At 46.7% G+C, this 25,613-nt stretch overlaps 1 protein-coding gene across 1 annotated transcript in view; it reads left to right on the top strand.

The window, feature by feature from the left end:
• Positions 1 to 8,723: 8,723 nt before the first annotated feature.
• The window catches only part of SPTLC2 (serine palmitoyltransferase long chain base subunit 2), an 82,735-nt gene continuing 65,845 nt past the window's right edge, over positions 8,724 to 25,613 (top strand). The window contains exon 1 of the mRNA XM_075712633.1: positions 8,724 to 8,849. Within this exon, the coding sequence (XP_075568748.1) occupies positions 8,724 to 8,849 (126 nt within the window). The remainder of the gene's footprint in view (positions 8,850 to 25,613) is intronic.

Here is a 25,613-nt window from a genome sequence, read left to right as displayed (position 1 = left end):
ACAACACCTGCCTACAGCTCTTGTACAGTTTATTCTTGGATGCATTTTGTTTTCATGCTGTGGCATGAACAAGGAATAAATTCAGCTCTCTCTCATTCATTTTCCTCTGTTTCTCCCTCTGAGGAAAAAAACGTCCCTGAGAAGCAGATCTATAAGGAGAAGACTGTGTGCCTCTCTGCAGTGCCAAGTCATGCGAAGCTGGTGGTCAGGTCATTTGGTGCTCCTGACTGGACCCTGCTGCTCACATTTCCTGGCAGGTAACTATAGAAAATGAATCTCAATTCCATTTCTCCTCAAAGCACCCTGTGGGTCCCTGCAGGAGGGCTCAGTTCCCTGCTGATAGCAGGGAAACAGAAGTCCGGAACAGCAGTGACTGATTCTATAGCACAGCAGGAGCATGGTAGATAGGAGCCATGAGCTGAGTCCCTAACTCCTCTGCTACACAACAGCCAGGCATCACCCCATATCAAAAGATGAAACTCAGCTCCCACTTACACCACCAGACACAGCCTGGGGACCTCTCCCAAGCTACCACTGTCACATCAGGTTCCCTTAGCTCTTCCAGAAGGTGCTGGTGTGATTAGAGCTTGGGTGGTGTTACTAGGGTGTGCACAGACCTGCCCTCAGCCAGGCCAGGTGGCAAGTAGAAACATCTCCACCATACGTACGTGACAGTTCCAGCTAACAGGGCCCACGGGAGCCAGCAGGCATAGGCTTGGTGGAGTCTCAAGTTCCCATACTGCATCGTGCAAATGCCCTTTTCTGCCTTGTGCTGTGGTGAGTTTTAACAAGCACGTAGCAAAGGCAGACAGTCAGGGATGGCCCATACTGTGAAGGTGACAGTCATCCGCGTCTGACGGGGTTGCTAACAACCAAGTCTCACTTGTTACTGCTATATAGCTTGCGTGCTCTGTACATGCGGCCGACAAAATGCTCCGAGAAGTGCTTCAGGCAAAACGTCTCCTTTAGAGAGCTGGCAGGGATGCCTGCCCATATCCTTTTGGACCCACCCTCCTCTTTGTAAACCCTTCAAGCTCACCTTGGTGACTTCAGCTTGCTTTCCCTTGAGGTCCCCTACCCCTCCTAAAAGCACCTCAACATCACCATCCTCAAGCCTGAATGCCCTAATCTGAATATGATCCAGCTAATTCAACCAGTGATCTGATGTGCATGTGTGAGGATACAACTGAAATGAGATTTTCCCACCTGGCTCCCCCGCATCTCTGGCCAAGGCAGCCCCAGTTCTCACAGGACTGGTCAGGGTTGCACATCTCATCTTCCCCCACCTCCAGGAGGTGACAGCCACCTGCACATGGCAATTCACCTCCCCATCCCCGCTCCTCTCTCTCCCCATTCCCATCATCGCTACCTGCATGCCCAGCTGTGGCTGAGCTCAGGTGCCTCCAGAGGCACAGGCCCTGCTTTTAGCCCTGCACAGGAGGTGGGACCCAGGCAGAGTCCACGCTGCTTGCAGAGCCCACAACCAACCCAGCTGGGCTTGCTCCAGCCTGGAGAAAGACACCTAATGCCTGAGCATACACTTCCCTCTTATGGCCATGCCTGATACAGCAGCCACTCAGGCCTGCAACATCTTCACTGGAGATGTTATTTTCCTGTGAATATTGACATTTCCCATAGTTGCCTCTTACACTTGTCGGGCGCAGATGTCTCTCCCCTGCACTTGGGGGGCAAGCACAGAGCCAGCTTTGCTGCCCTGTTTGGCTGATGCTGATCAACACGAACGCTGCGAGCAGCGGGAGCAGGAAAGACAACTCGAGCGCTCAGTGCGTGGCCTGCCCGTGGCGTCACGCTGTCTCTCTGATGGGAGCCCAAGTATTCATCCCTAGTCCTGGGGCAGACTTCCCCTAGGGTAGCACACAGCCTCTAACATCTTTCTCTTCCTCAAGTTAAGCATGGTTTTTACTTACTTTGCTTTTGAAGGGAAAATTTTTAACTACATAGTTATGGGAAGTTAAGGATTCTGTTCAATTTCTCCCTCACCCCATTGCACTGTATGGCAAAGCTTCTCTCTCTTCTATCCAAATAATAATATCCTTGTCAAAAGGAGAGGCAGCAGCCTTCTGTTTTGCTGTACTGAGCTTTTTCTCTTCAGGTAGCTGGTTCTTTCTATGCTCCCATCACCTCCAATACCAGATTTGTAATTCAAGCAATTCACTGCACAGAATGGGTAGTTTCCCTTACATCTAATCTATGGCCACCTTCCCTCAGCCACCAAGTCAGTTCAGTTCACCGACCTGAAGGAAAACTAGTCAATTTTCCATGGGAAAATTTTCCGTTGGATCAATGAGTTGAACTGACTCACTCTGCAGGTAGAAAGCTGAGCATTAAAAAAAAACTCCTTTAGCCATGCGTACTGCTTTTGACTGGGACAGAGTTAATTTTCTTCACAGTAGCTGGTATAGGGCTATGTTTTGGATTTGTGCTGAAAACAGTGTTGATCATACAGGGATGTTTTCGTTATTGCTGAGCAGTGCTTACACAGAGTCAAGGCCTTTTCTGCCTCTCACACCACCTCACCAGCGAGTAGGCTGGGGGTGCACAAGAAGTTGGGAGGGGACACAACCAGGACAGCTGACCCCAACTGATCAGAGGGATATTCCATACCATATGACATCATGCTCAGCATCTAAAGCTGGGGGAAGAAGGAAGGGGTGGGTGTTCAGAGCAATGGCGTTTTTGTCTTCCCAAATAACTGTTACATGTGATGGAGTCCTGCTTTCCTAGAGATGGCTGAACATATGCCTGCTGAGGGAAGTAGGGAATGAATTCCTTGTTTTGCTTTGCTTGCGTGTGCGGCTTTTGCTTTACCTCTTAAACTGTCTTTATCTCAACCCACAAGTTTTCACACTTTTACTCTTCTGATTCTCTCCACCATCCCACCAGCAGGGAGTGAGCAAGCAGCTGTGTGGTGCTCAGTTGCTGGCTGGGGTTAAACCATGACACCGTGTCTTTTGTCAACTTGTCTCTCTCCCTTTATCCAGTTTTTCTAAAGAGGAGAGGCAGGAGAATGAGAACCTGCAGAACTGTGCTTGGTACCTGGAAAGCGGACAAACTGTTCCTTCCTTCCTTCCTTCCTTCCTTCCTTCTCCAAGCTAAGTTTTGGTCACTGCTCAGGTGCCAGAGTACTGTCCTTGCTGTCTCTCTTCTTTTCTACAGTATGCTGTCTTCTCACGCGCCACCTCTGTAATAGCATCAGAAAGGGATGAAAAGAAAACTATCAACAAAGACACATTTTCAAGGGAACACTGGTTTTAGTTCTGTTCTTCACACAGGACCAGGTGAATAAGGAGGAACCTGCCCAGTCTCCTGCAGTACCAATAACATTGTCAGAAGCAGCAGCAGTTGTGGTCCTCCTTGAAGTCAGCCATAGCAGCCTGATTGCGCTCTGCCAGACTCAGTGCCCTTTACCAGAGTTTCTCAGAGCGCTCTGCAGCCATTGACAGAGTGAGGCCACATCTGCTCTGAACCTGTTCGCCAGAGTACTGATGAGACGAGGGGTTGGGGTCACCTCCATAGTGCCAAAAGTCGTAGGCCCAGATCCTCAAAAGTATTTAAACACCTAAAAAGAAGTAAGGAATTAAAATACCATGGGGCTCTTGGTCCTAATGAGGATGCAGTTATATTGGTATTCAATGTTTTTGCTGATATAGCTGACAGTGCTTGGAAAAGTTCTGCTCAAAAAAGAGCCCTATTCTGCTGACATAAGCTGCCTGCACACAAGGAGGGCTTCACTGCTACAACTCTGCTGCTACAGCGATATCACAAGCATTTACATGTAAATTAGGGCTTTGTTTGTACCGCACAGATGCAGCCTTTCACTTCATCCTGGATGGGGAGGGGAGAGGGAGGGTAATGGTCTCACTACTCTCATTTTATGGACTAAGAAAGCAAGGCACAAACAAAATGAACTCGTTGGCTCAATATCACCCAACATGGGTGGCAGGAAAGGCAGAGACCCTGGTCATAGGTTACAGCCACGGGACTATATTCACTGCTAGAGACAGGGAGACAAATAAGTGAGTCATTAAACAGGAGCCCCATCACGTCAACTATGCAAGGTCAAATCCCAGATGTGTTTGAGGTGGAGGGGCTAGTAATGGATGCACTAGGGAGCCCTGAACCTAAGGGACTGAGGCCTGTGTAGATGCACAAAGCACTGTCAGAAAGTAACTGAACCCGAGATCTAAAGAAAGTTTCTACTACACTGCTTCACCACTTGCCAACCTGAGCGGCAATAGGCATGAGTGACAATGAATGTCCATGGAGGATGGACATTCATACTGAGGCAGTATGGGTGATTAACAACCTATCACAGGAACCAAATAACGAGATCAGAAGCTACTGAGATTACCTTGCTTCCAACCACTGCTGCCCAAGTAAATATGCACTGAATGCACCTCCATTCTGCCAGTACTCCTGTATCTTGACCACAGACTCTGCCAGGCCGTATTTCGATTTACAAAAGCCACCATAAGCCAGGAATGACAAAATAACTGATCCCATCTCAGCCGTTCATTCCCATGCCTGTCTCTCCCACTCTACTAAACCACACACTTCTGCTAATTCTTCTCCTATGCTTCAGGCAGGCATTCTGCCGTACAGACCCAAGCTAAAACCCAAGGTTCTCTGCTCCCCTGGAGTCATTTCCCAGCAGAGTCCCTGCAGCGCAGGTTGCTGTAACTGTAAAAGAAAAACAGGAAACAGAAACAATACCCACCTGACAGCACTGCATTGGTCTGCCCAAACTGCAGCCTTTTCAATTACACCGTCAGCACTCATTTTGTGCTTACTTAAGCCTGCACCTGGAGACTGAAGATGAAGAAGAGGAAAGGCACCTGAAGAATGTAGACTGCTCCCTCTCAGAGCAGCCTGCCTGCTATTAACTGCCTTGAATGCAACGGCTGAGCCACGGCTTATTCTGTTTCTGCATTGCAAATATAAAAGCCAAAGACTTAGGTTTATTTCTGACTATAGCTGCCTTGAGACCTTCCATCAAGACTCTCTGCATAGCTGGCATCATTCACATACCCTATTTTGTGTCAGTTATCAACTCTCTCCTTTCTCGAAGGAAATTCTTCCCCTCGGTCACATCTCAGTGATGAGTTCTGACTATCTCTTATCAGCGCAGAAGGCCCTTGTTCTCTCCGGGACCTTGGAGCGGAAAATATTTCTGCCACACCTCTCTGTCCCAGTCGTTACCCAATTGTTCCTTCCTGAATTTGCCTGTCTTCCTGAATCTGCTGTCTCCAAACTTCACAACTCTACTCTGTGATCCCCAAACCTACAGATGGTTAGAAACACTGCTGGTTGACTCATGTCAGTGATGTAAGCTCTCTGTTAGATATGAGCCTGCTGTGCAGCAATCCCTGACCGTTTGACTTGTTACTTACAGTCCGCTCTTCCTTTTGACTCATTAAATTTTTTTATACAGTCCTTTGCTTCATTCAGTTGGCTGAGTAAGGCCGTTTGCTCCGCCAGCTCACAGGAATAGCATCCTTGAGACCTAAAAGGAAACTTAGAGCTGGAATGTGCTGTTCTGAGTTTATTTGGCCTCTCTGTTTTGCAACTGCATAGTCCAGAGGCACAAGCTGCAGCCACCTGTGTACACAGGTGTCTCATGTGTAACACAGAAACACATCAGAGCTGCCCGCAGGAGTGACTCCGGCAGCTCTGTGGGACGCACTCGGTGCTGCCTGTGGCAGCAGCTGTGCCCTGGGATGGCACCCCCATGCTGGGACTTGTCTCCCCGGATATCCTGGACTCTTCTGTCACCGCAGCCCCAGGGTGAGCATAGCCTTCCCTGCCCCCTGCGCTGTGCCAGGAGGGGCCAGATGCCCCTCAAACAGCAGGTTACGCTGGCCCCACGCTGAGGGCAGGGTGGGTCCTGGCCTCACTGTGTTGGTGAGGTCCCATGTGCAGGGCAGCCGCTGTGTGAGACTGCCCAGTCCTGCCTGAGTTAACCCCTGGGTCCCTTGGTTTTTCTTCCTGTGTTTCCTAACCAAAACTGAAACCATTGCGTTGCAAGGGGTTGTGCTAGCTGGGTTTAAGGACAGAGGAAGTAACCAGTCTGCAGGTACCTACATGTGGAAGGGGTTCGGACTCCAACTGAGCAGGTAACATGGCAGCGAGATCCAGCGCCAGGCAGGTGAAGCAGCTTATCCTCTCTAGAAGTAAGGCATTAGCAGATGAAACTCCTCCGTACGCAGGTGGGCACGGAGTGGAGGGTGCTGCCCCACACACGCCCTGAGAGTGCAGGTTGGTGGACTACCTGCACCCCATGGCACAAACTGGTCAGTATAATTCAATCCGTTCTGTTCAAAGGGAGAGAAGACAGGAGGAAAATGCCAACAGCCAACTATGGCAACGGGGGAAAAAATCCTACAAAAAAAGTTCTACAGCATGTGGTCCCCTAGTACACTTCTGTTGTGGTTTAACCTGGCACGCAGCTAAAGACCACACTGCTGTTCGCTCACACCCCCCTCCCCAGTGGGATGGGGGAGAGAATTGGAAAAAAAAAGAAAACAAAAGTAAAGTTTGTGGGACATGGCCCATCCCATCTTAGCTGGTGGCTCTGCCTCACTGCATATCGAAACCAGGTGAAGAAAGAATGCTTCTCAGGCAAGTCCGTACCTGCTGCAGTGGCAGTCAAGATCTGGGAGCGGCCGCAGACAGCAAGAAAAGGAACAAGGTCTCACACCCAGCCTGCACTTATTACCCCTGAACCTGTGTTTCTACCCCTCATTACAAAAAGCCCTCTTGTCCAAAGGTGACCCAGAGATATGAATTGTACTGAACACATACTGCTGCCTACAAATAGGCTGAAACCAGGCTGCAAAGCTCTCCCAATTCTTCCTGAGGGAAGAAAAATGACTGTCTTTCACAGAAGCCAATTCACTTTTGTTATGAAGTCCCTGTTCATATTGAATTTGCAATGAGATCCACGGCAGAGGCTCCAAGATTTGACTATAATACAGCAAAATAACTATCAATAGTAGCAAATTAGAAAGAAAAGGATGAGACTATTCTCTCAAATTCATCTGCTTAAACCTGTTGACTTTCCATTGTGTTAACTGGGATTTGTTCTGATTGTTTCAAGTTACATTCTAAGAAACACCACAGCCCTCCCCTCTTGATCACACTGGAGAAATCAAAGGCCATACTCCTCCATCTCTTCAGTATATGTGTGTTCAGCTGTTTCCTTCCTATCAATTAACACTCCTGCAACTTGGAAACCTCCTGATACCTTTCCCTTCCCACTCCCTCACCAGATGTATACAGTTGTATAATAGACAGTGCACAAATACAGATGCTTTGCAGAGCACCTTCCCTCTGGTGTTGCCTATGCAATGTTTGGTAACCCAAACTTTACTAAGGTTGATAATACCTACCCCTGAACTAAACACAGTGTTTAGTTTACCTGGTCTTTGAATGAAGTATGTATTTCCAAACCTTGTCAGAAAATACTCATATTCATAGCCAAATACATGATTATTTTTAAACCCAGCCACAGGCAGAGTTAACAGATTGGCAACTTCAGCTGTCAGGGATACTAGCTCAGCAAGGCAGCCAAGCATATGCCTATCTTTAAGCCCAAATTTCAATCCTATTGACTTAAGCTCTGCCTGGAGCTTGTCTGCAGGGTCTCCTATCAGGTCCTTCATTACCCAGGTGGACTTGAGCCAAGATACATCTCTCCCAAGTCGATCCTAGGCAGGAAAGGGCATTATAGTAATTAAGTCTGACCTCCTAAAAAGCCATTCAGATAGTTTCCCCCAGGGGTTCTCCCATCAGGCTTGCGACGGGTTACTTTATCTTCCACACAGCCCACCACAACGCCGCCCGAGGCCTGCGCGTCCTGGGGCAACGCCCCGGGTCTTCAAAGGCCCGCTTCACTCAGCTCCCTCGATTCGGAGCAGCGAGGGCAGGCGAGGGCCTCCCCGGCTGCCTCATCCCACCCTGGCCCTCTCCCCGCTCCAGCGACCGGGGTGCCCTGAGGGAAGGGCCGCCGTCGGTAACGGAAGCAGCACCAGCCCGCGCACCCCGCGGCGCTGCCCTCTTCGTTCGCGTCGGGGAAAGCGTTTACAGGGCGGCCCCGCACCCGCCCCCCGCCAGCCGGGGCCCAGCCGGGCGCGCCCAAGGCCGCGCAGCCTCTGGCAGCGGGCCCGCCACGCGGCGCGACCGTTGGGCCGCCTCACACCCTGTCCCGCGAGCCTGTCCCGCGACACCGCCCCGGCACTCGCCCATTGGCTGCCGCCTCAGCCACCCGCCTGCCTCTCCCTCCTGTCATTGGACGGACCCCCGCTGTTCGCTCGTGCCCCTCCCTCAACCTCGCGCTGTGATTGGCTAGCTCATCTCCTTCTCTTCGTTCCCGGTTCCATCTCTGCCAAGTGACTGGACAACTTTCACCTTCTAGCTCCACCTCCCTCCGAGCTTTCTGCTTTGCGATTGGGCAGACCCCTTCCCTCACTTCTCTCCCATCCCATCTGGGTGGCGTACGGGGCTCTCATTGGGCTCGGGCCCCCCGGGCCCCGCCCCCTCTCCCTGGCCCCGGCCGCCAGGCTCGCACGCGCGCTGATGCGTCGTTGCGGAGCCCGTCCCCGAGCGTGACGTCCCCGCCGGCGATTGGGGGAAGCGGCGGTCGCGCTTCCGGTGCGGCGCGGCCGGGAGGGGCGGGCACAGCGGAGCGGAGCGGAACCGGCGGGATGGAGCGGCCCGAGCGGACTGCGGCGGCGCCGGGTGCCCAGCCCCGCGCCAACGGCTGCAGCGGCGCGGCCCACGGCGCCGTCCGCAACGGCTACGTGCGCGGCCTGCCCGCGCCCGACACCCAGGTGTGCGCTGCGGGCGCCCTCCGCCGCCGGGCGGGGCCGGCACCGGGGCGGGGGGTGGTCGCCCGTCTCGGGGGCTCCGCTGGCGGCCAGGGCTTGTGGGGCCGCCCGCGGCGCGGCCGGGGGCTGCCCCCGGGGCTCTCCTCCAGGCGAGCGCCGCCTCGGTGCTTCGGGGCGCTGCCGCCGCCCCCTGCCTCGTCCCTCTGGGCGAGCCGCCAGTGCCCCCCCGGGTGGGCTGGGGAGCGGGGGAGCCTGCAGCCGCCCCCCACGCCGCCGCGGCGGCAGGCGGGCTCCGGGAAGCCACCGAGGTGTGGCTGTTGGGGAGTTCGGCAAAACTTCGCTGGTGGGGGGGGCCGGGTTTGTGCCCCCCGGCCCTCGCCTGGGGAGGGCGGGCAGCGCCTCGGTCGCGGGCCTGCCTCGGGGGGCCGCGCCTGGTGGGTGTTTGTTCGCCAGGCTGGTAACTCGGGGTGAGCCGGCTGGCCCTCAAGTCATTGCTATACCTTTATTGCAAGGCTTTTGTTAGCAGCAAAGCTTTAAATTTAAACCTCGCTATAACGTAATAGGGCTGTGCTTTAGAAGGAAACATTTTAGCAGTTCTTCACCGCTGTTGTATTGTTACAGGTGCAATGCATAGGGCTACGGGTACAAGTAGCCTTGAGTAGGGGCTTCACTCTGCGGAAGAGTTAAAGGTTGATGCAGCACTTCCCATCTAGCTGTATTAACACCCTGTGATGCGGGTGTGTATTTGTGCTTTCAGACTTCCAGTTGTTTCTCTGCAAAACACTAAACTTTTGTGTTGTAGTGTGAGGTACGTAATGGTTCTCGTGAAGGCAGTCCCAGCAGTATGGAATAGGTCGTGTTTCCTTGGACACCTAAAGCTGCTTGAGAAGAGCTTTCCTCCATTGTCATCCCTCCTGTTGCTCCTTGTGTTCACTCCTGTGCTGCCCCTTCTGTTTTTCCAGTGTAGGCTTGTGCAGTCACTGCATGAACCAGATTGAGAGCTGATGCAGGATAAAACTTTTTTTTTTCCCCAAGTTAACTTTAACCCAGGACACTTACTGTATTTCTTTCACTGGATGGATGCTTATAGTCTTGGCCTGGCACTTGGGAGGTGATAGCCCAGTATTGGGAGTGAACAAATGGAGGAGGAGGGTACAATACCTTCGTTTGGCAGTAGTGTCAGCTTGTAACTGGTTCGGGGAGCTATGGCACTGGTAGTCTTGCCTTGCAAACACCAAGCACTGCCGTCTGTAAAACCATAGGTGTAAATCTTTGCACTAAGACCAAGTATGGTGGTGGCGAGTGTTCTTCTGTGAGTATTTTCCCCATCTGCGCTTTTTAAAGAAGAAGGTCTGAATACAGTTAGGCTCTTCTGCTTCAGAAGAACAGAAAAGTCGGGTAAGGAAGCTTTTTCCTCACAGATTTTGTTCAACTGTGTATCTGGAAAACATGGGAGATGCAGCATGTGAATGGAAAAACCATCAATGTCAAACTGAGGAAGCTTAAAAAAGACCTTGCTTTCTTATGAGACATTCTGTTCAGTTAGTAATTTGTGTGTGATACTACACTCAAATATGTCTTGGAAGCCTGAGGTGTTTGAGATAACTATTTCTAAAGGGGGGGAAGGCTCATTGGAGAAGTGGTCGTGAGAAATCTTAGCAAAAAGCCAAAGTGTAGCAGCGTTGTCAGGGGATGTAAGAAGAGTATAAGAAAGTTTTATATCTTTCTGGTAGCTGCTTGCTAGTCAAGCAGAGATTTATAGTTAGGAGTCTTGCATTCTTTTCTCCATAATTTTATGTGGGCCAGATTGCTAACTTTCAAAATGAGGGTCTGAATGTTAGAACCTGACTGGAAGAAGTAACTGTTCAGGGGTACTAGCCGTGTATAGCTTTCTCAAATGGCATCAGTGATGGGAGCATAGAGCTGCGAAAGGTATGGTTGCTGATGTATCACAGATTTGGCTGCTTGGTTGGCCTTTTGGCTTTTGAATTTTGGTTGTTGGGCCTTTACACAGGAGAAGGGGAACATGTTAATGCTTACCGTGTGTTGAATACGTTTGTCTGTGTATGTATATATCTATACTACGTACATACCACATACAACACTTGAGAATCTGCAAGTGAAGAGATCTGTGGAATGCAAAGTAATCAGGTACCAAAAAGGAGGCAGCTTACATGTGAGAGTGCAATTCCTATTTAGCAGAAAGAAACAGAAAAGTAAGGATGAGGGGGAAAAAGGTGCTTTTGCAAGAAAGCCTATGGCACGTTCCTTGAGAGAGGTAAGAGGCAAGAAGAGATCTAGATAAAATGGATATATTGATGGGAAGAGGAGAGGAAAGGAAAGCCATTGGTATAAAGAAGTGTTGCAGTCACTGGCGATTTATCTGGAAAAGCCTGGAGATTGTGAGAGGAGAGATTAGAGACAGGGTAGTACATCATCATGCCCTCCTGTAGGGCTTGATAGTGCAGGAAAGCTTTACCCATTTTTAACGCTGTGAAAAAAGGAGTCTGCCCCTACCTAGGACATCTCTGCTGTGATTACCTGAGTACGTAAGATTTGTGGGGTTTTTGGTTTGTTTGGTGGTGCTGGGTTTTCTTTTACCCTAAAAAAATGTTTGGATTCAAGGGTATTATCCTTATGACACAGATTTCAGGCTTTCCTTAAAACTCCCTTCACAGAGAGAGATTGATATTTAACATAGCGTGGGCTCTTTACTGTTATTCCAGCATGAGCAGAAGACGGTGAAATTGTTCACCTTGATTTTTAAATAGGTTGTATTGCTTTGTCTCCTGCTGGGATCTGAACTGCTAATCCTTCCCTTTGGTAAGAGGAGAGGGGAACTTGCTGCCTACTAAGACTGTGCAGTAACTGATTTTGGCTACCTTGGAGATTAATGAAATATCATCAGTGGCTAGGAAAGTAATCATTTGAAGCTAGGGTTTCAGCATATTAAAAAAACATTCTGCTGAAATACTAAGATAAATAACAGCTCTTTCTTTTGCTTTCCTGGGAAGTCCTGTGTTCAAATTGCTTTGATTCTGCCAACAGTTAATCTGTTTAGAGATTCAAATTCAGTGAATGCAACAAACTCACTATAAGCACCTTAATTAAAAGAGGTTGAAGAACCATCTAGCGGTTAAAAATTGTGGGATATTGGAGAAAAGTCAGTAACTTATTTCTGACTGTACAGTTAAGGAAGTGCATGGTTAGGAAGAATAGTAATCTATGGATGGGTTCAAAACAGGTTTGATGCTTCAGTGTAATACTGCACTATGTAAGATGAAAGCCTGACATCTCAAAGGGTATTGTCATGACGTGAGGAAATGAACACAGCCAGGAGAAAGAAAGCAAATCTAAATAAAAGAGCAGAGAAGTTACCTCTTCAGGTTGTGCATGATTCTGCTTTTTATGTCCTTCTGGTCTGTTGGAGAGAGTGTTAAGTGAGTTCAGTAGAAAAATGGTATTTAGGATCTATCAAGACACTTGTGGGAATAATAAAGAGTGCAGGGGAAATTGCTTTTTCTTTCTGCAGTGCAATTTTAAACTGGAATGTATTTCTCTATTGGAGTGTTTTGCTCTGAAGCAAACCGCTAATGGTTTTCTACTACTGCATCTGAAAAAAAAAAAATTCTTGCTTAAAATAGGGAGATTGGAACATATTTAATGGGACAAGGTGCCCTTATTTTCCATGATAACTTACTGGAATCTACCTATTATTGTGAACAGATTTTTAGTAATGTGGGGTTTTGGACTCCTTAATTGAGCTTCTCACCTTAGAATGGTTCTGTTATGCTTCTAGAATTTGAAGAAGAAATAATGTCAAACTAAAAAAATAATTGCAATATAGGTTTTAGATATTGAGTTCTTAATTTCTGTTGTGTGTGGTATCTCCAAGTCAGTTAGATAGGCGCTGGAATGATATAAACCAATTTTAATTTCCCTGATGTTTCTAGAAGGTCTTGAAATGTCATACCATAGCGATCTCCAGATAGTTTATTGCATACATGCTTCTGTAAACCTTCGTCTCGTACTACTTCCTCAGGAAGACAAGGAGTACTTTGGTTGAAGAGAGTGGGAGGCCTACAGGATTTGTGTTCCTTTGAAACTGTCAGAAGTCCTGAATTCTTACAGCTATTAAAATGAGTAGTGTAGATTTTTTTTGTTCTGAAAGCCTTGGTGTGTGTATGCTAAAAATGGCTTGTGTGGTCCTGTGATTTGTGTTTTGTTTTTTTTAGAGGGAGCAATCATACTGCTTGTAGGCTCATCTTGTGAGATGCTTCAGGATGCATGGGAATGATGGCTTCATCTTGATTTTATAGATGCTTTTGCTGGAGTTTAGGTTAGTGTGTAACTTCTTTGGGAGAGCACGCTTCTGAAGATGAGTGCAACAAATACTGGAAGTTTTTCTTGTTACAGTGAGTTAGTGCTAGCAGCGATGTGAATAAGCTCTTGCTTCAGATGAAGGTTAAGACAAGGTAAAGATGTTAAATAACTGCCCTATCTACTGGTATAAAAAGGAATTTGAGTACAGAATTGTGGGGTTTTTTTCACATCTGTGTGCAAATTTAAAATGCAAATATTTCTGATAAAAAGAAAAAAAAATTATCCTAAAGAACGAAATCTCATGAACTTACTCACGAAGAAATGATCATTCCCCCTTACTCAGCATTTGTGAGACTGCATCTTGAGTATTGTGTCCAGTTTTGAGCTCCCCAGAAAGATGCTGACATAGCCACATGAATCTGTGAACCCAGTGGAGGGCCCCCAAGAAGCAGAAGAGGCTGGAGCACATGAGGTATGAGGAGAGGCTGAGAGAGCTGGGTTTCCTTAACCTTAGGAGGAGAAGGCTCAACTAGCTGGCTGGAGGTTATAGAGGAGATGGAGCCAGACTCTTGGAAGTGTGTGGCAATATGATGAGAGGCAACAGATGTAATTTGGAAGGATGGGAAATTTTGATTACATATAAGGAAAAATAATTTTTCCATGAGGTGGTGAAATACTGCAAGAAGTTTTCCAGAGAGGTTGTGGAACCTCTATCCTTGGAGGTGTTCAAGACTAGATTGGATGCAGCCCTCGGTAACCTGCTGTAATTAGACCTGCTTTGAGCTGGGGGTTGGACGTGATGGCCACTGGAGGTGGTCACTTCCAACATTGGTTATTCTGTGGTTACAGAGATAAACTCATGGATTGCAGGAGAGTTTTACCCCTGTAAAAATGTGCGCCTTAGAGTTTGTAGCATGTACTCTGAGGCTTGCATCAGACCTGAGGAAAGAAATTATTACTTTCTGCCTCTTGCTTGGCTTTTTGACTGACTGCATTTATTGTGTCAGTAACATAAAACTGAAGTGAACAGAAAATTGCCTGACCTAGAAAAAACTGCGATCTCCTTCAAATATTTTAATTGACTGTCCTGGCTTTGGCTGGAATAGAGTTAATTTTCTTCCTAGTAGCTGGTATAGTGCTGTTTTTTGGATTTAGTATGAGAATAACGCTGATAACTTGCTAATGTTTTAGTTGTTGCTGAGTACTGCTTATGCTAGTCAAGGACTTTTCAGCTTCCCATGCTCTGCCAGGTGCACAAGAAACTGGGAGGGGGCACAGCCAGGACAGCTGACTCAAACTGGCCAAAGGGCTATTCCATACCGTATAACGTCATGCTCAGTATATAAGCTGGGGGGAGTTGGCCAGGGGGCAGTGACCGCTGCTCAGGGATGGGCTGGACATTGGTTGGCAGGTGGTGAGCAGTTGCATTGTGTATCACTTGCTTTGTGTAGGCTTGTGGAGTTGGTGGTTTTTTGGTTGTTTTTTTTTTTTTTTATTTCATTATTAAACTGTTCTTATCTCAACCCATGAGTTTTCTCACTTTTACTCTTCTGATTCTCTCTCCCATCCCACCGGAGGCAGAGGGAGTGAGCAAGTGGCTGTGTGGTGCTTAGTTGCTGGCTAGGGTTAAACCACGACAGTCCTTTTTGGTGCCCAACATGGGGCATGAAGAGTTTGAGACAATAACAGATTAACCAGAGTTTGCTAAGGAATTTATATCTGTTAACAGTTGCCAGTCACAATATTGATTCATCTGTTCTCAATGTCCGTTTATCTGATCTGCACCATGCTCTTTCTTTTGCTGTACGTGTTAAAGATTGGTGTTGGTTTTTGCAGTTTGTTGTGCTCTGCAGTGATTAGTGATGTTTTGCTTGGGAGATTTGTTATTAAAACACTGGTCTTGAGCTTAATCTGGTATTTGGGCTTTGTACTGAAGCCATTACTGTACTTTGGGTACCACCTCATGGAGACAGTTAGCAATTATACCTCTTCCTCTGAGAGATTTTTTGTGGAGGAAATACAGAATGGCACCTTCGCTACCTTCTATGATGTTTCCTCCTTCATTACCACAACTTTCAGTATCTTGGCTGCTCTGATGCTAGGATAATGGGGCCAGTAGCCTGGAATTGGAGGGTAGGGAAGCCAAGCAGCTGGGATCCCTTTCTAGGGAAGGGGGCATTGACAAAGTGATTGGAAAAGGGACACAAGCCCTCAGGCTCTGGAGGCGACTCCTGTCAGGCGTGATGGAAAGGTATCCCTTCAAGGAAGGTGTTATATGTCACCCAGGCAAGTGGACCACCATGGAGAGAGGTATCCACTACCTGAGGGAATTAGCTGTGCTGGAGGTGATTTATGATGACCTAGACAACAAGCAGTTATCCAAAGATCCAGATAAAGTCAAGTGCACATGACCCATGTAGCGGAAGTTTGTATGGAGTGCACAAGCATCATATGCCAACTCATTGGCAGTAATGACCTGGAAAGATGGAGAAGGGCAAATGGTGGATGAATTGGCTGGCCAACTCCGGCAATGCGAAGAAAGTCTCTCTTCCTCTCTGTGGGCTTGTGTCTCAGCTGTGGAGAAACTGTCCTGAGAGTTCCAGCAACTCAAAGAGGATACATCCTACTCCTCACCTGTACAGACCAGTATCTTGGCCATTAGAAGTAAGCGTCCCTGTGCTCAAGAGAGAGGATATAGTGGATACACACCATGGGCCACCCTGTGGTTTTACCTGTGTGACCATGGAGAGGACATGAGGAGGCAGGATGGAAAATCTACCTCAACCCTAGAGGCACGGATATGTGAGTTGCAAGAAAAAACAATCACAAAAGGGGGTTCTTCCAGGAAAATTGCTGCTCCAGTTTCCAGTGGGCAATTCCCCAGACAGAATAGAAGGGCTGATCTTACTCCTAATCTTAATAAAGGGACTTCTGATTCGTATTTACAAGAAGTGAGTAACAAATACTGTGACCAGAACTAGAGGGGCCCTGCCTCCAGCCAGGTCATGCTAGAACTTCAATATGAGCTGGAGTCAAAGGCAGCCAAGTGGCATGCCACAATTGATATTGTTAATGCGTTTTTCTCAATCCCTTTGGCAGCAGAGTACAGGCCACAGTTTTCTTTCACTTGGAGGGGCATCAAGTACAGCTGCAATCTACTGTTCCAGGTATGGAAACACAGCCCTACCATTTGCCATAGATTGATCCAGATGGCACCTGGAACAGGGTGAAGCTCCAGAACACCTGCGATACGTTTATGACATCATTGCGTGGGGCAATACAGCACAAGAAGTTTTTGAGAAAGGGAAGAAAATAGTCCAAATCCTTCTGAAGGCCGGTTTTGCCATAAAATAAACTAAGGTCAAGGGACCTGCACAGTTTTTAGGAATAAAATGGGAAGATGGATGCCGTGAGATCTCAATGGATGTGATCAACAAAATAACAGCTATGTCCCCACCAACTAGCAAAAAGGAGACACAAGCTTTCCTAGGCATTGTGGGTTTTTGGAAAATGCATATTCCAAATTACAGTCTGATCGTAAGCCCTCTCTATCAGCTGACCCAGAAGAAAAACAATTTCAAATGGGGCCTTGAGCAATGACAAGCCTTTGAACAAATTAAACAGGAGATAGTTCATGCAGTAGCCCTTGGGCCAGTCTGGGCAGGACAAGATGTAAAAAATGTGCTCTACACTGCAGCTGGGGGGGAACGGCCCTACCTGGAGCCTCTGGCAGAAAGCGCCAGGGGAAACGCAAGGTCAACCCCTGGGGTTTTGGAGTCGGGGATACAGAGGATCCGAGGTCTGCTGTACTCCAACGGAAAAAGAGTTTTTGGCAGCATATGAAGGTGTTTGAGCTGCTTTGGAAGTGGTTGGTGCTGATGCACAGCTCCTCCTGGCACCCTGACTGGAGGTTCAAAGGGAGGATCCCCTCTACACATCATGCAACTGATGCTACATGGAGTAAGTGGGTCACGGCTCAAATAGGAAACCCCAGTTGCCCAGGGATCTTGGAAGTGATCATGGACTGGCCAGAAGGCAAAGATTTTGGAATATCGCCAGAGGAGGAGGTGACACATGCTGAGGAGGCTCCACTGTATAATAAACTGTCAGAAAATGAGAAGCAATATGCCCCGTTCACTGATGGGTCCTGTGGTATTGTAGGAAAGCATCGGAGGTGGAAGGCTGCTGTATGGAGTCCTATATGACAAGTCGCAGAAACTGCTGAAGGAGAAGGTGAATTGAGTCAGTTTGCAGAGGTGAAAGCCATCCAGCTGGCTTTAGATATTGCTGAACGAGAAAAATGGCCAGTACTTTATCTCTATATTGACGCATGGATGGTGGCAAATGCCCTGTGGGGGGTGGTTACAGCAATGGAAGCAGAGCAACTGGCAGTGCAGAGGCAAACCCATCTGGGCTGCCACGCTGTGGCAAGATACTGCTGCCCGGGTAGAGAAGCTGGTTGTAGAAGTACCTGACATAGATGCTTATGTACCCAAGATCCTGGCCACTGAAGAACAATAAAATAACCAGCAGGTAGATCAGGTTGCTAAGATTGAAGTGGCTCAGGTGGATCTGGCCTGGCAACATAAGAGTGAATTATTTATAGCTTGGTGGCCCCATGACATGTCAGGCCATCAAGGAAGGGATGCGACATATAGATGGGCTCGTGATTGAGGGGTGGACTTGACCATGGACACTATTGCACAGCTTATCCATGAATGTGAAACATACGCTGCGATCAAGCAAGCCAAGCGGTTAAAGCCTCTCTGGTATGGAGGGTGATGGCTGAAATATAAATATGGGGAGGCCTGGCATATTATATCACACTCCCACAAACCCGCCAAGGCAAGCACTATGTGTTTACAATGGTGGAAGCAACCACCGGATGGCTGGAAACACATCCTGTGCCCCATGCCACCTCCTGGAACACTATCCTGGGGCCTTGAAAAGCAAGTCTTATGGTGACATGGCACCCCAGAAAGAATTGAGTCAGACAACGGAATTAATTTCTGAAACAACCTCATAGGCACCTTGGCCAAAGAGCACAGCATTGAGTGGGTATATCACGTCCCCTATCATGCACCAGCCTCCAGGAAAATTGAACGATACAGTGGACTGTTAAAGACTACACTGGGATCAATGGGTGCTGGGACATTCAAACATTGGGATACCCATTTAGCAAAAGCCACCTGGTTAGTCAACACTAGGGTATCTGCCAATTGAGCTGTCCCTGCCCATCAAAACTTCTACGTACTGTAGAAGGGGATAAAGTCCCTGTAGTGCACGTAAAAAATATGCTGGGGAAGACAGTCTGGGTTGTTCCTGCCTTGGGCAAATGCAAATCTGTCGGTGGGATTGCTTTTGCTCAAGGACCTTGGTGCATTTGGTGGGTAATGCGGAAGGATGGGGAATTCTGATGTGTACCTCAAGGGGATTTGATTTTGGGTGAGAATAGCCAATGAACTGAATTGTATGATGTTAATTGCTATACACTACTATATGGCATCACTACTATGGTTGCTATATGCCATATCAATGGTATTACAGTCAGAATCACCCAGATTAATGAAGAATGAATTTTGATTAAACCGAGCAAAATGCAGCAATGATAGAACCAGACAAGTGCAGTGGTGACAGAACCAGAACTGGCTTCAGCATGCAACAGTCCAGCACCACACACCATCTCTCCTGCCCTGATGGACTGTTACAACAGATGGAGCCCAAAGTCAAGGACTAAATGAACTCAATGGTCATTTTAGAGGGATAGCCCATAGACTAAGGGAATGATATCTGTGTATATAAAATACAGGAAAGGTGCTGGTGATTAATTGGGATGTATTGGAAAGTGTGGGACCTGGGCATGACATAGATGGTGTAGAATAAGGGGTGGATACTGTCCTGGTTTCGGCTGCGATAGAGTTAATTTTCTCTCTAGTAGCTGGTATTGTGCTGTGTTTTAGATTTAGGATGAGAAGAATGTTGATAACACACTGATCCTGAGCAGTGCTTACACAGAGTCAAGGCCTCTTCCTGCTTCTCACACCACCCCACCAGTGAGTAGGGTGGGAGTGCACAAGAAGCTGTGAGGGCACACGGCTGGAACAGCTGACCCCAACTGACCAAAGGGATGTTCCATACCATATCATGTCACGCTCAGTATATAAACTAGGGAAAAGCCGGGGGTCTGCTGCTCGAGGGTCCGCTGCTCAGGAATTGGCTGGGCATTGGTCAGTGGGTGGTGAGCAATTGCATTGTGCATCACTTATTTTGTATATTCTTTTATCATTGTTATTATTTTCCCTTTCTTTTCTGTCCTATTAAACTGTCTTCATCTCAACGTACAAGTTTTACTCCCCCCCCCCCCCCCCCAATTTTCACCCCCATCCCACTGGGGGGCAGTGAGCCAACAGCTGTGTGGTGTTTAGCTGCCCGCTGGGTTAAACCACAGCAGCCTGCCATGCAAGGTATGTACCCAGATTCCTGTGATAAATCCTGTGTGTTGTCTACAGTAGTGTCTGCAAATGTTCCTGTGCTTAAGCATGGCTTTTGTCTTCTCACGAAACTTCTTCTCTAATGCTTTTGAAAGTTGAGTGGTACCCTTCAGTCTGAGAGTGTTTGGCTTCTTGAGCACTGCTTTGCATCTACCAATTTCTACCATGCTGTCTTTGTTTAGGATGAGTTCTTATCCAAGTTGTGTGCTGACACAGGTATAACAAATAAATTGAAAACCCTTTTTCCTATTGGTTTTGAGAAATAAATTTTTAATGAAAAGAAAGTCAGGTTCAGAATAATGCCAATCTCATACATGACCTGTTTTGGGTGCTGGCAGTGAAAGCACATTTAACACTAAAGTCTGTATCTGTTTGCTGGTTTCATTTTACCTTCTTTGAAAATCTGTGACAGAGTGAGGTATGATGGTCCTCCTCTGACGATCCTACTGTCCAAATTTAGAAAAAGGAGAATGGTGAAAGGTACTAGTAAGAGCAAGTTTACTGCTAGCTGCTGTTTATGAATTGCAATTTTTTTAATGCTCTGATAAAGGAGTTATCTTCACATCTAGTAGGATAGTGGAGGTTGTAATCAATAAAGCATGCAATTGGATATATTCTAGTGTGAATTTATGCTCAGGGGGGTGGCTTAAATGAGAACTATTTTTGTGTAGATTACACTGTTTTGTCCCTAATGGTGGATGACCTGTAATCATGCTAAGGTAACTGCAAAAGAGGTGTTATGTGAGATGTTTTCCATGTATGTCATTAAAGAATTTGAGTAACTTGGGATAGGCAGAAATACCTTTTCTGTCTGTGGAGCTGGAGTCTCATTCTGATGGTAACTGGCCTTAAGGCACTGCAAGATCTGATGCTCTCTGGAGGCCAACGTGGTCTTGAAAGCATAACTTCGTGCAGTAGCTGTGTAAGAACATCACGTTGGGTGTGCTTGTGCTGCATGTGTGTACATCCACAGTCCTATCCTCTGCCTGTACTAGTGTCCTGGTTTTGGCTGGGATAGAGTTAATTTTCTTCCTAGTAGCTGGTATAGTGCTGTTTTTTGGATTTAGTATGAGAATAACGCTGATAACTTGCTAATGTTTTAGTTGTTGCTGAGTACTGCTTATGCTAGTCAAGGACTTTTCAGCTTCCCATGCTCTGCCAGGTGCACAAGAAACTGGGAGGGGGCACAGCCAGAATAGTTGATCCAGACTGGCCAAAGGGCTATTCCATACCATGTGATGTCATGCTCAGTACATAAACTGTGGGGAGTTGGCTGGGGAGCAGCGATCGCTGCTCAGGAACTGTCTGGGTATCGGTTGGCAGGTGGTGAGCAATTGCATTGTGCATCACTTGCTTTGTATATTATTATTATATTGTTGTTATTATTATCATTACTATTTTACTTTATTTCAATTATTAAACTGTTCTTATCTCAACCCAGGAGTGTTTCTCACTCTTACTCCTCCGATTCTCTCCCCCATCCCACCGGGGCAGGGGGTGTGAGCAAGTGTCTGCGTGGTGCTTAGTTGCTGGCTGGGGCTAAACCACAACAACTAGACATGCTACTTATAATGCTTCTAATTTGCAGGATGAACTAAATCTGAAGTCAATTTTGTAATGTAATGTCTTGTGAATTGGAACTGTTTGTTACCAGGTTGCGGAGATGATTATAATCAGACTTCCTGATGTGTTCTGCTTAGACCAACACAGTCTTTTTTGGCTGTAGCTGTATGATGCTGCTGCTCAGTAACTGTTACAAATCTGGTTTATGGGATTTGTTTCCCAAAGAGCTTGGCCCAACACAGGCATTGCCTTTGGCTAATTCAGAATGCCATCTCTTTGCTGTCTTCTGGGCAGTGTTCTCTGATTTTTCTCATGCAGTCGAGTTTCTTAATGTGATGGTGCTCTACTGTGTACATGCGGTCTGGGCAGTACAGGAAGGAGGGATGTAGGTAACCTGCTTTTTTGAACCACATGCTTAAGTGAACCCTGACTTTTCTTTGTAGTCTCCACTTAGATACACAGTATAGTCTTGTTCCAAGAGTCATGGCTCTCTTTCATAGAATCATAGAATGGTTTGGGTTGGAAGGGACCTTTAAAGGTCACCTAGCCCAACCCCCCTGCAGTGAGCAGGGACATCTTCAACTAGATCAGGTTGCTCAGAGCCCTGTCCAACCTGACCTTGAATGTTTCCAGGGATGGGGCATCCACAATCTCTCTGGGCAACCTGTTCCAGTGTTTTACCACCCTCATTGTAAAAAATTTCTTCCTTATATCTAGTTTGAATCTACCCTCTTTTAGTTTAAAACAGTTGCCCCTTGACCTATCGCAACAGGCCCTGCTAAAATGTTTGTGCCCATCTTTCTTATAAGCCCCCTTTAAGTACTGAAAGGCTGCCATAAAGTCTCCCCAGAGCCTTCTCTTCTCCAGGCTGAACAACCCCAACTCTCTCAGCCTTTTCTCATAGAAGTGCTTCATCCCTCTGATCATTTTTGTGGCCCTCCTCTGGATCTGCTCCAAGAGATCCATGTCCTTCTTGTGCTGAGGACCCCAGAGCTGGACGCAGTGCTCCAGGGGAGGTCTCACAAGAGCAGAGGGGCAGAATCACCTCCCTCGACCTACTGGCCACGCTTCTTTTGATGCCGCCCAGGGTATGGTTGGCCTTCTGGACTGCAAGTGCACATTGTCAGCTCATGTCCAGCTTTTCATCCACCAGTACCCCCAAGTCCTTCTCCTCAGGGCTGTTCTCAATCCCTTCATCCCCCAACCTGTATTGATACCAGGGGTTGCCCTGTCTCAGGTGCAGGACACTTGGCCTTGTTGAACCTCATGGGGTTCACATGGGACCACTTCTCAAGCTTGTCCAGGTCCCTCTGGATGGCATCATTGTTATAAGACTTTTTGAAAGTCTTAATAAAAGGCTTATCTTGCATGCTTCCTCTGCCTGCCCTCCCTCCCCACCCCCGCCCCGAAAAGGAAATGAATCATTAAGCTGTAGCCACCTTCTCTCTTGGTCTCTGGAACTGAACTTGCTGCTTCTTGGCAGCAGGCTTGGAGCTTGCAGCATGTAAGCCTTCATTTGAAAGCTAATGTGCAGATTCATAAGACCTTCTTGGAAAAACGAATAGGTTTGTATCTAAAATGTGGCTACAAATAGAATTGCCTGTAGAAGAGACAGAGTGTATTTATAGTCATCGTGTGCTTTGTGAAAAGTCCGTGGAATTGCATTCAGAGTATTTCTTTAACGCTCAGTTCAGATAGGCTAGCACAGAAGCTTCTCAACTTATGTGGTAGCTGACATGAGAGTATAAGGATGTATAAGCACATTTGTAGAACACTGGGAGGTGAAATTGATTATGTGTTGAATCAATACAGGTATTCCCAAAAGGGCTTTTCTCAGTGAAATGTTTTAGACCATGTGGAAAAACTTGTTTAGTTTTAGCATTTGTCACAAGCAGAGGGACCTCTAAAGGCCTGGAAAAAAATTGGTGTGCTTTTGTTCTGATTAAAATTGTCTAGGTTTGGTTTGTTGGTTTTTTTCTTTCTTTTTTTTTTTTTTTTAGTAGCTTTTTTTTGGTATTGGGTAACCTCAAATCCATACCCTTAGGATGCAGCGTTTCCTTTCTTCCAGATGAACTTCCAGTTACTTGAGAAAGACATTAAAAGCTTTGATTAAAAGCTGTTTATTAGATGCTAGGTAATTTGTGAAGTAGCCACTACCAGTTTTCTGTCTGCTTATCCACAAATCAGCTGCTAGCAGACAGCCACAGGTAGTAGGTCTGTTGTGTGCCTGCTCCTGAATAGCTGCTATTCGCAGCCTGCTCTGTCAGTGTGAGGACACAGAATTAAACTTTAATTCATCAGTCTGTGAAATTGTAGTAATTGGAGCTTTGGTGCGTGATCTTTCTCACATCTGGATGCAATAAAATTCTGTGGTTTCATGAATTGGAGCCATAGTGATACAGTTAAGCCATCTCGAGAGTAGTAGAGAAGAGAAAGCTTTCGTGGTTTTTCCTCTGCAATGTTGGTTCACTGAGTCTGCTGATTGTCATGGTGCTGCTGCCTCTCCTCTCCCCAACAGCTGCTGGTTCTTGTTTGCTGAGATCTATCGAATGAGTTTGTGGAGCGGTGCTGTAAAGACTATTAGGGTCTGATAAATAACCTTCTGCAAACCGTTATATTTCCAACCAGGATCAGTTCAGTGTTGGAGGGACGCTATGCTGAAAATCAGATTAGCCTTAGTTGTGCAAGCCAGAGGGTGATGCAGATGGCTCAAAGTGGGAGCGAGTGGGGCAGGGGCAGATCCTTTGGCTGGCACTGTTCCTGAAGAAAATGGTGTATGAACCTGTGCCCTGCATTAAAGTGTTAAATTGCCATCATCTGAGCTGCAATGTGGTGAGTGTTCCTACACCAGTTCCAAAGCATGGTAATTTTCTAACTTAAGCCACCACTGTACGTAGTATGTTTTTAAAACTACTTCAGTGTTAAACCTGGCCTCAAAATGCTGCAAGTTAGTTATCTGCATCTGGGGTAAGTGCTGCTGCTGAAAGAGAAGTTTCTACTGTGTCTTTGCTGTTTTGTTTCCATGCTTGCACCAATTCTAAAGTCCCTGCAACTACAGTGACCAAATTGAGGATTTGCTGTGGTTAAAACTTGTTCTGGATGTCCATGTTGGCAAAAGGGAAGAGGTAGAAATGAGTATCAGGAGGAAGGTGCTGGTGCAGTTTATAGTCGGTGACTGCATAGCTATAGCATAATTGTATCCTAAGAGCAGACCCTTGCTTCTGAAAAATTACTTTCAATGTATTAATGCCAGGCTTGAAATACAGACTTGCTCTAGCAGCTGAGGTGATCAGGTGTCACTTCCCAAATAATGCAGTGTCTGGTGAGGCCAGCCAAGTATGTGTGCCTTTATTGATTCATCAGCTGTTACAGAGGTTAGCACAACTTTGGCTTCCTTTCTCATGTGATAGTATGAGTACCATAGGTGAATAACTGGTTTTATTCTATCTGCTGGCCCCCACCCCTCATTAATTATTTGCTGTTGTCCTTTTTTGATGTATTTAGGATCAACCTCTTTCCTAGGTGTTGATGTTTCTTTGATTAGCATATTTTTTTAAAGTACATTTCTTATTCTATCTGGCTATAAGCTGCAATTTGAGTACAGAGAAATTTGAGCAGCATCCTAGATACGTCTTTGTCCTAGCCCTCTTTTCAGTGTGGTGGTGTTATTAATATAGGCATTCGTTGAAACATATTATCTTGGTTTCCTTCGTGGCTTCTAGCTACTCCCGTGCATGTCTGGCAACATCCTTCATAATATATTTGGATACCAGGGAGCTGCAGAATTGTATGCCAATCTTAATCTGTTTAGATTACCTAATAGGTTGTAGTATTCCTAAGCCTAGGAGTACTGGCAAAAATAAATCTGTTCTGCAAGGAGTAAGACTTGTCAGCTTTGATGCTACAGGTAGGGGATTTATGTCTTGGAGAGTACTCTTTCACGTGTAGCTAATCTATTATAGGGTAGCCATTCTATAACTTTTAGGAATACAGATAGCTATTTGCATCTAATGGCTGGGTTTCTATGTTTTGATACATTGACTTTTGAGATCTGATCTTTAACTTAATTCTTTGAACAGGTAGTCTAGTTAAAACTGTGATGTTTTTCCCACCAGTGTTATGTTGAGTGAGCCCTTGCCTTGTAGCTGTGAAGTTTTTCTGTAATAATCACATATTATGTATTAAAGTAATTGCTCATGAGATGGACATACACATCTATTATACAACTAGTCAAACTCTTAGCTTCAGGAGATGGTGTGTAAGTAGCAAGATGACTTTTAGTGTGGATTTTATGCAGAAAGCCTTGCTTTGTTCTATGTGCTGACATACATGCAATGTTGAGACTGTGTATACAATGACTTTTTTGTTTGTGGTGTCATGTCCACCTCAT

This window comes from Pelecanus crispus, chromosome 6 (assembly GCF_030463565.1).
Source record: "Pelecanus crispus isolate bPelCri1 chromosome 6, bPelCri1.pri, whole genome shotgun sequence".
NCBI classification, from domain to species: domain Eukaryota; kingdom Metazoa; phylum Chordata; class Aves; order Pelecaniformes; family Pelecanidae; genus Pelecanus; species Pelecanus crispus.
The sequence above is the reverse complement of the archived record's forward strand: the minus strand, read 5'-3'. Positions and strand labels throughout refer to the sequence as shown.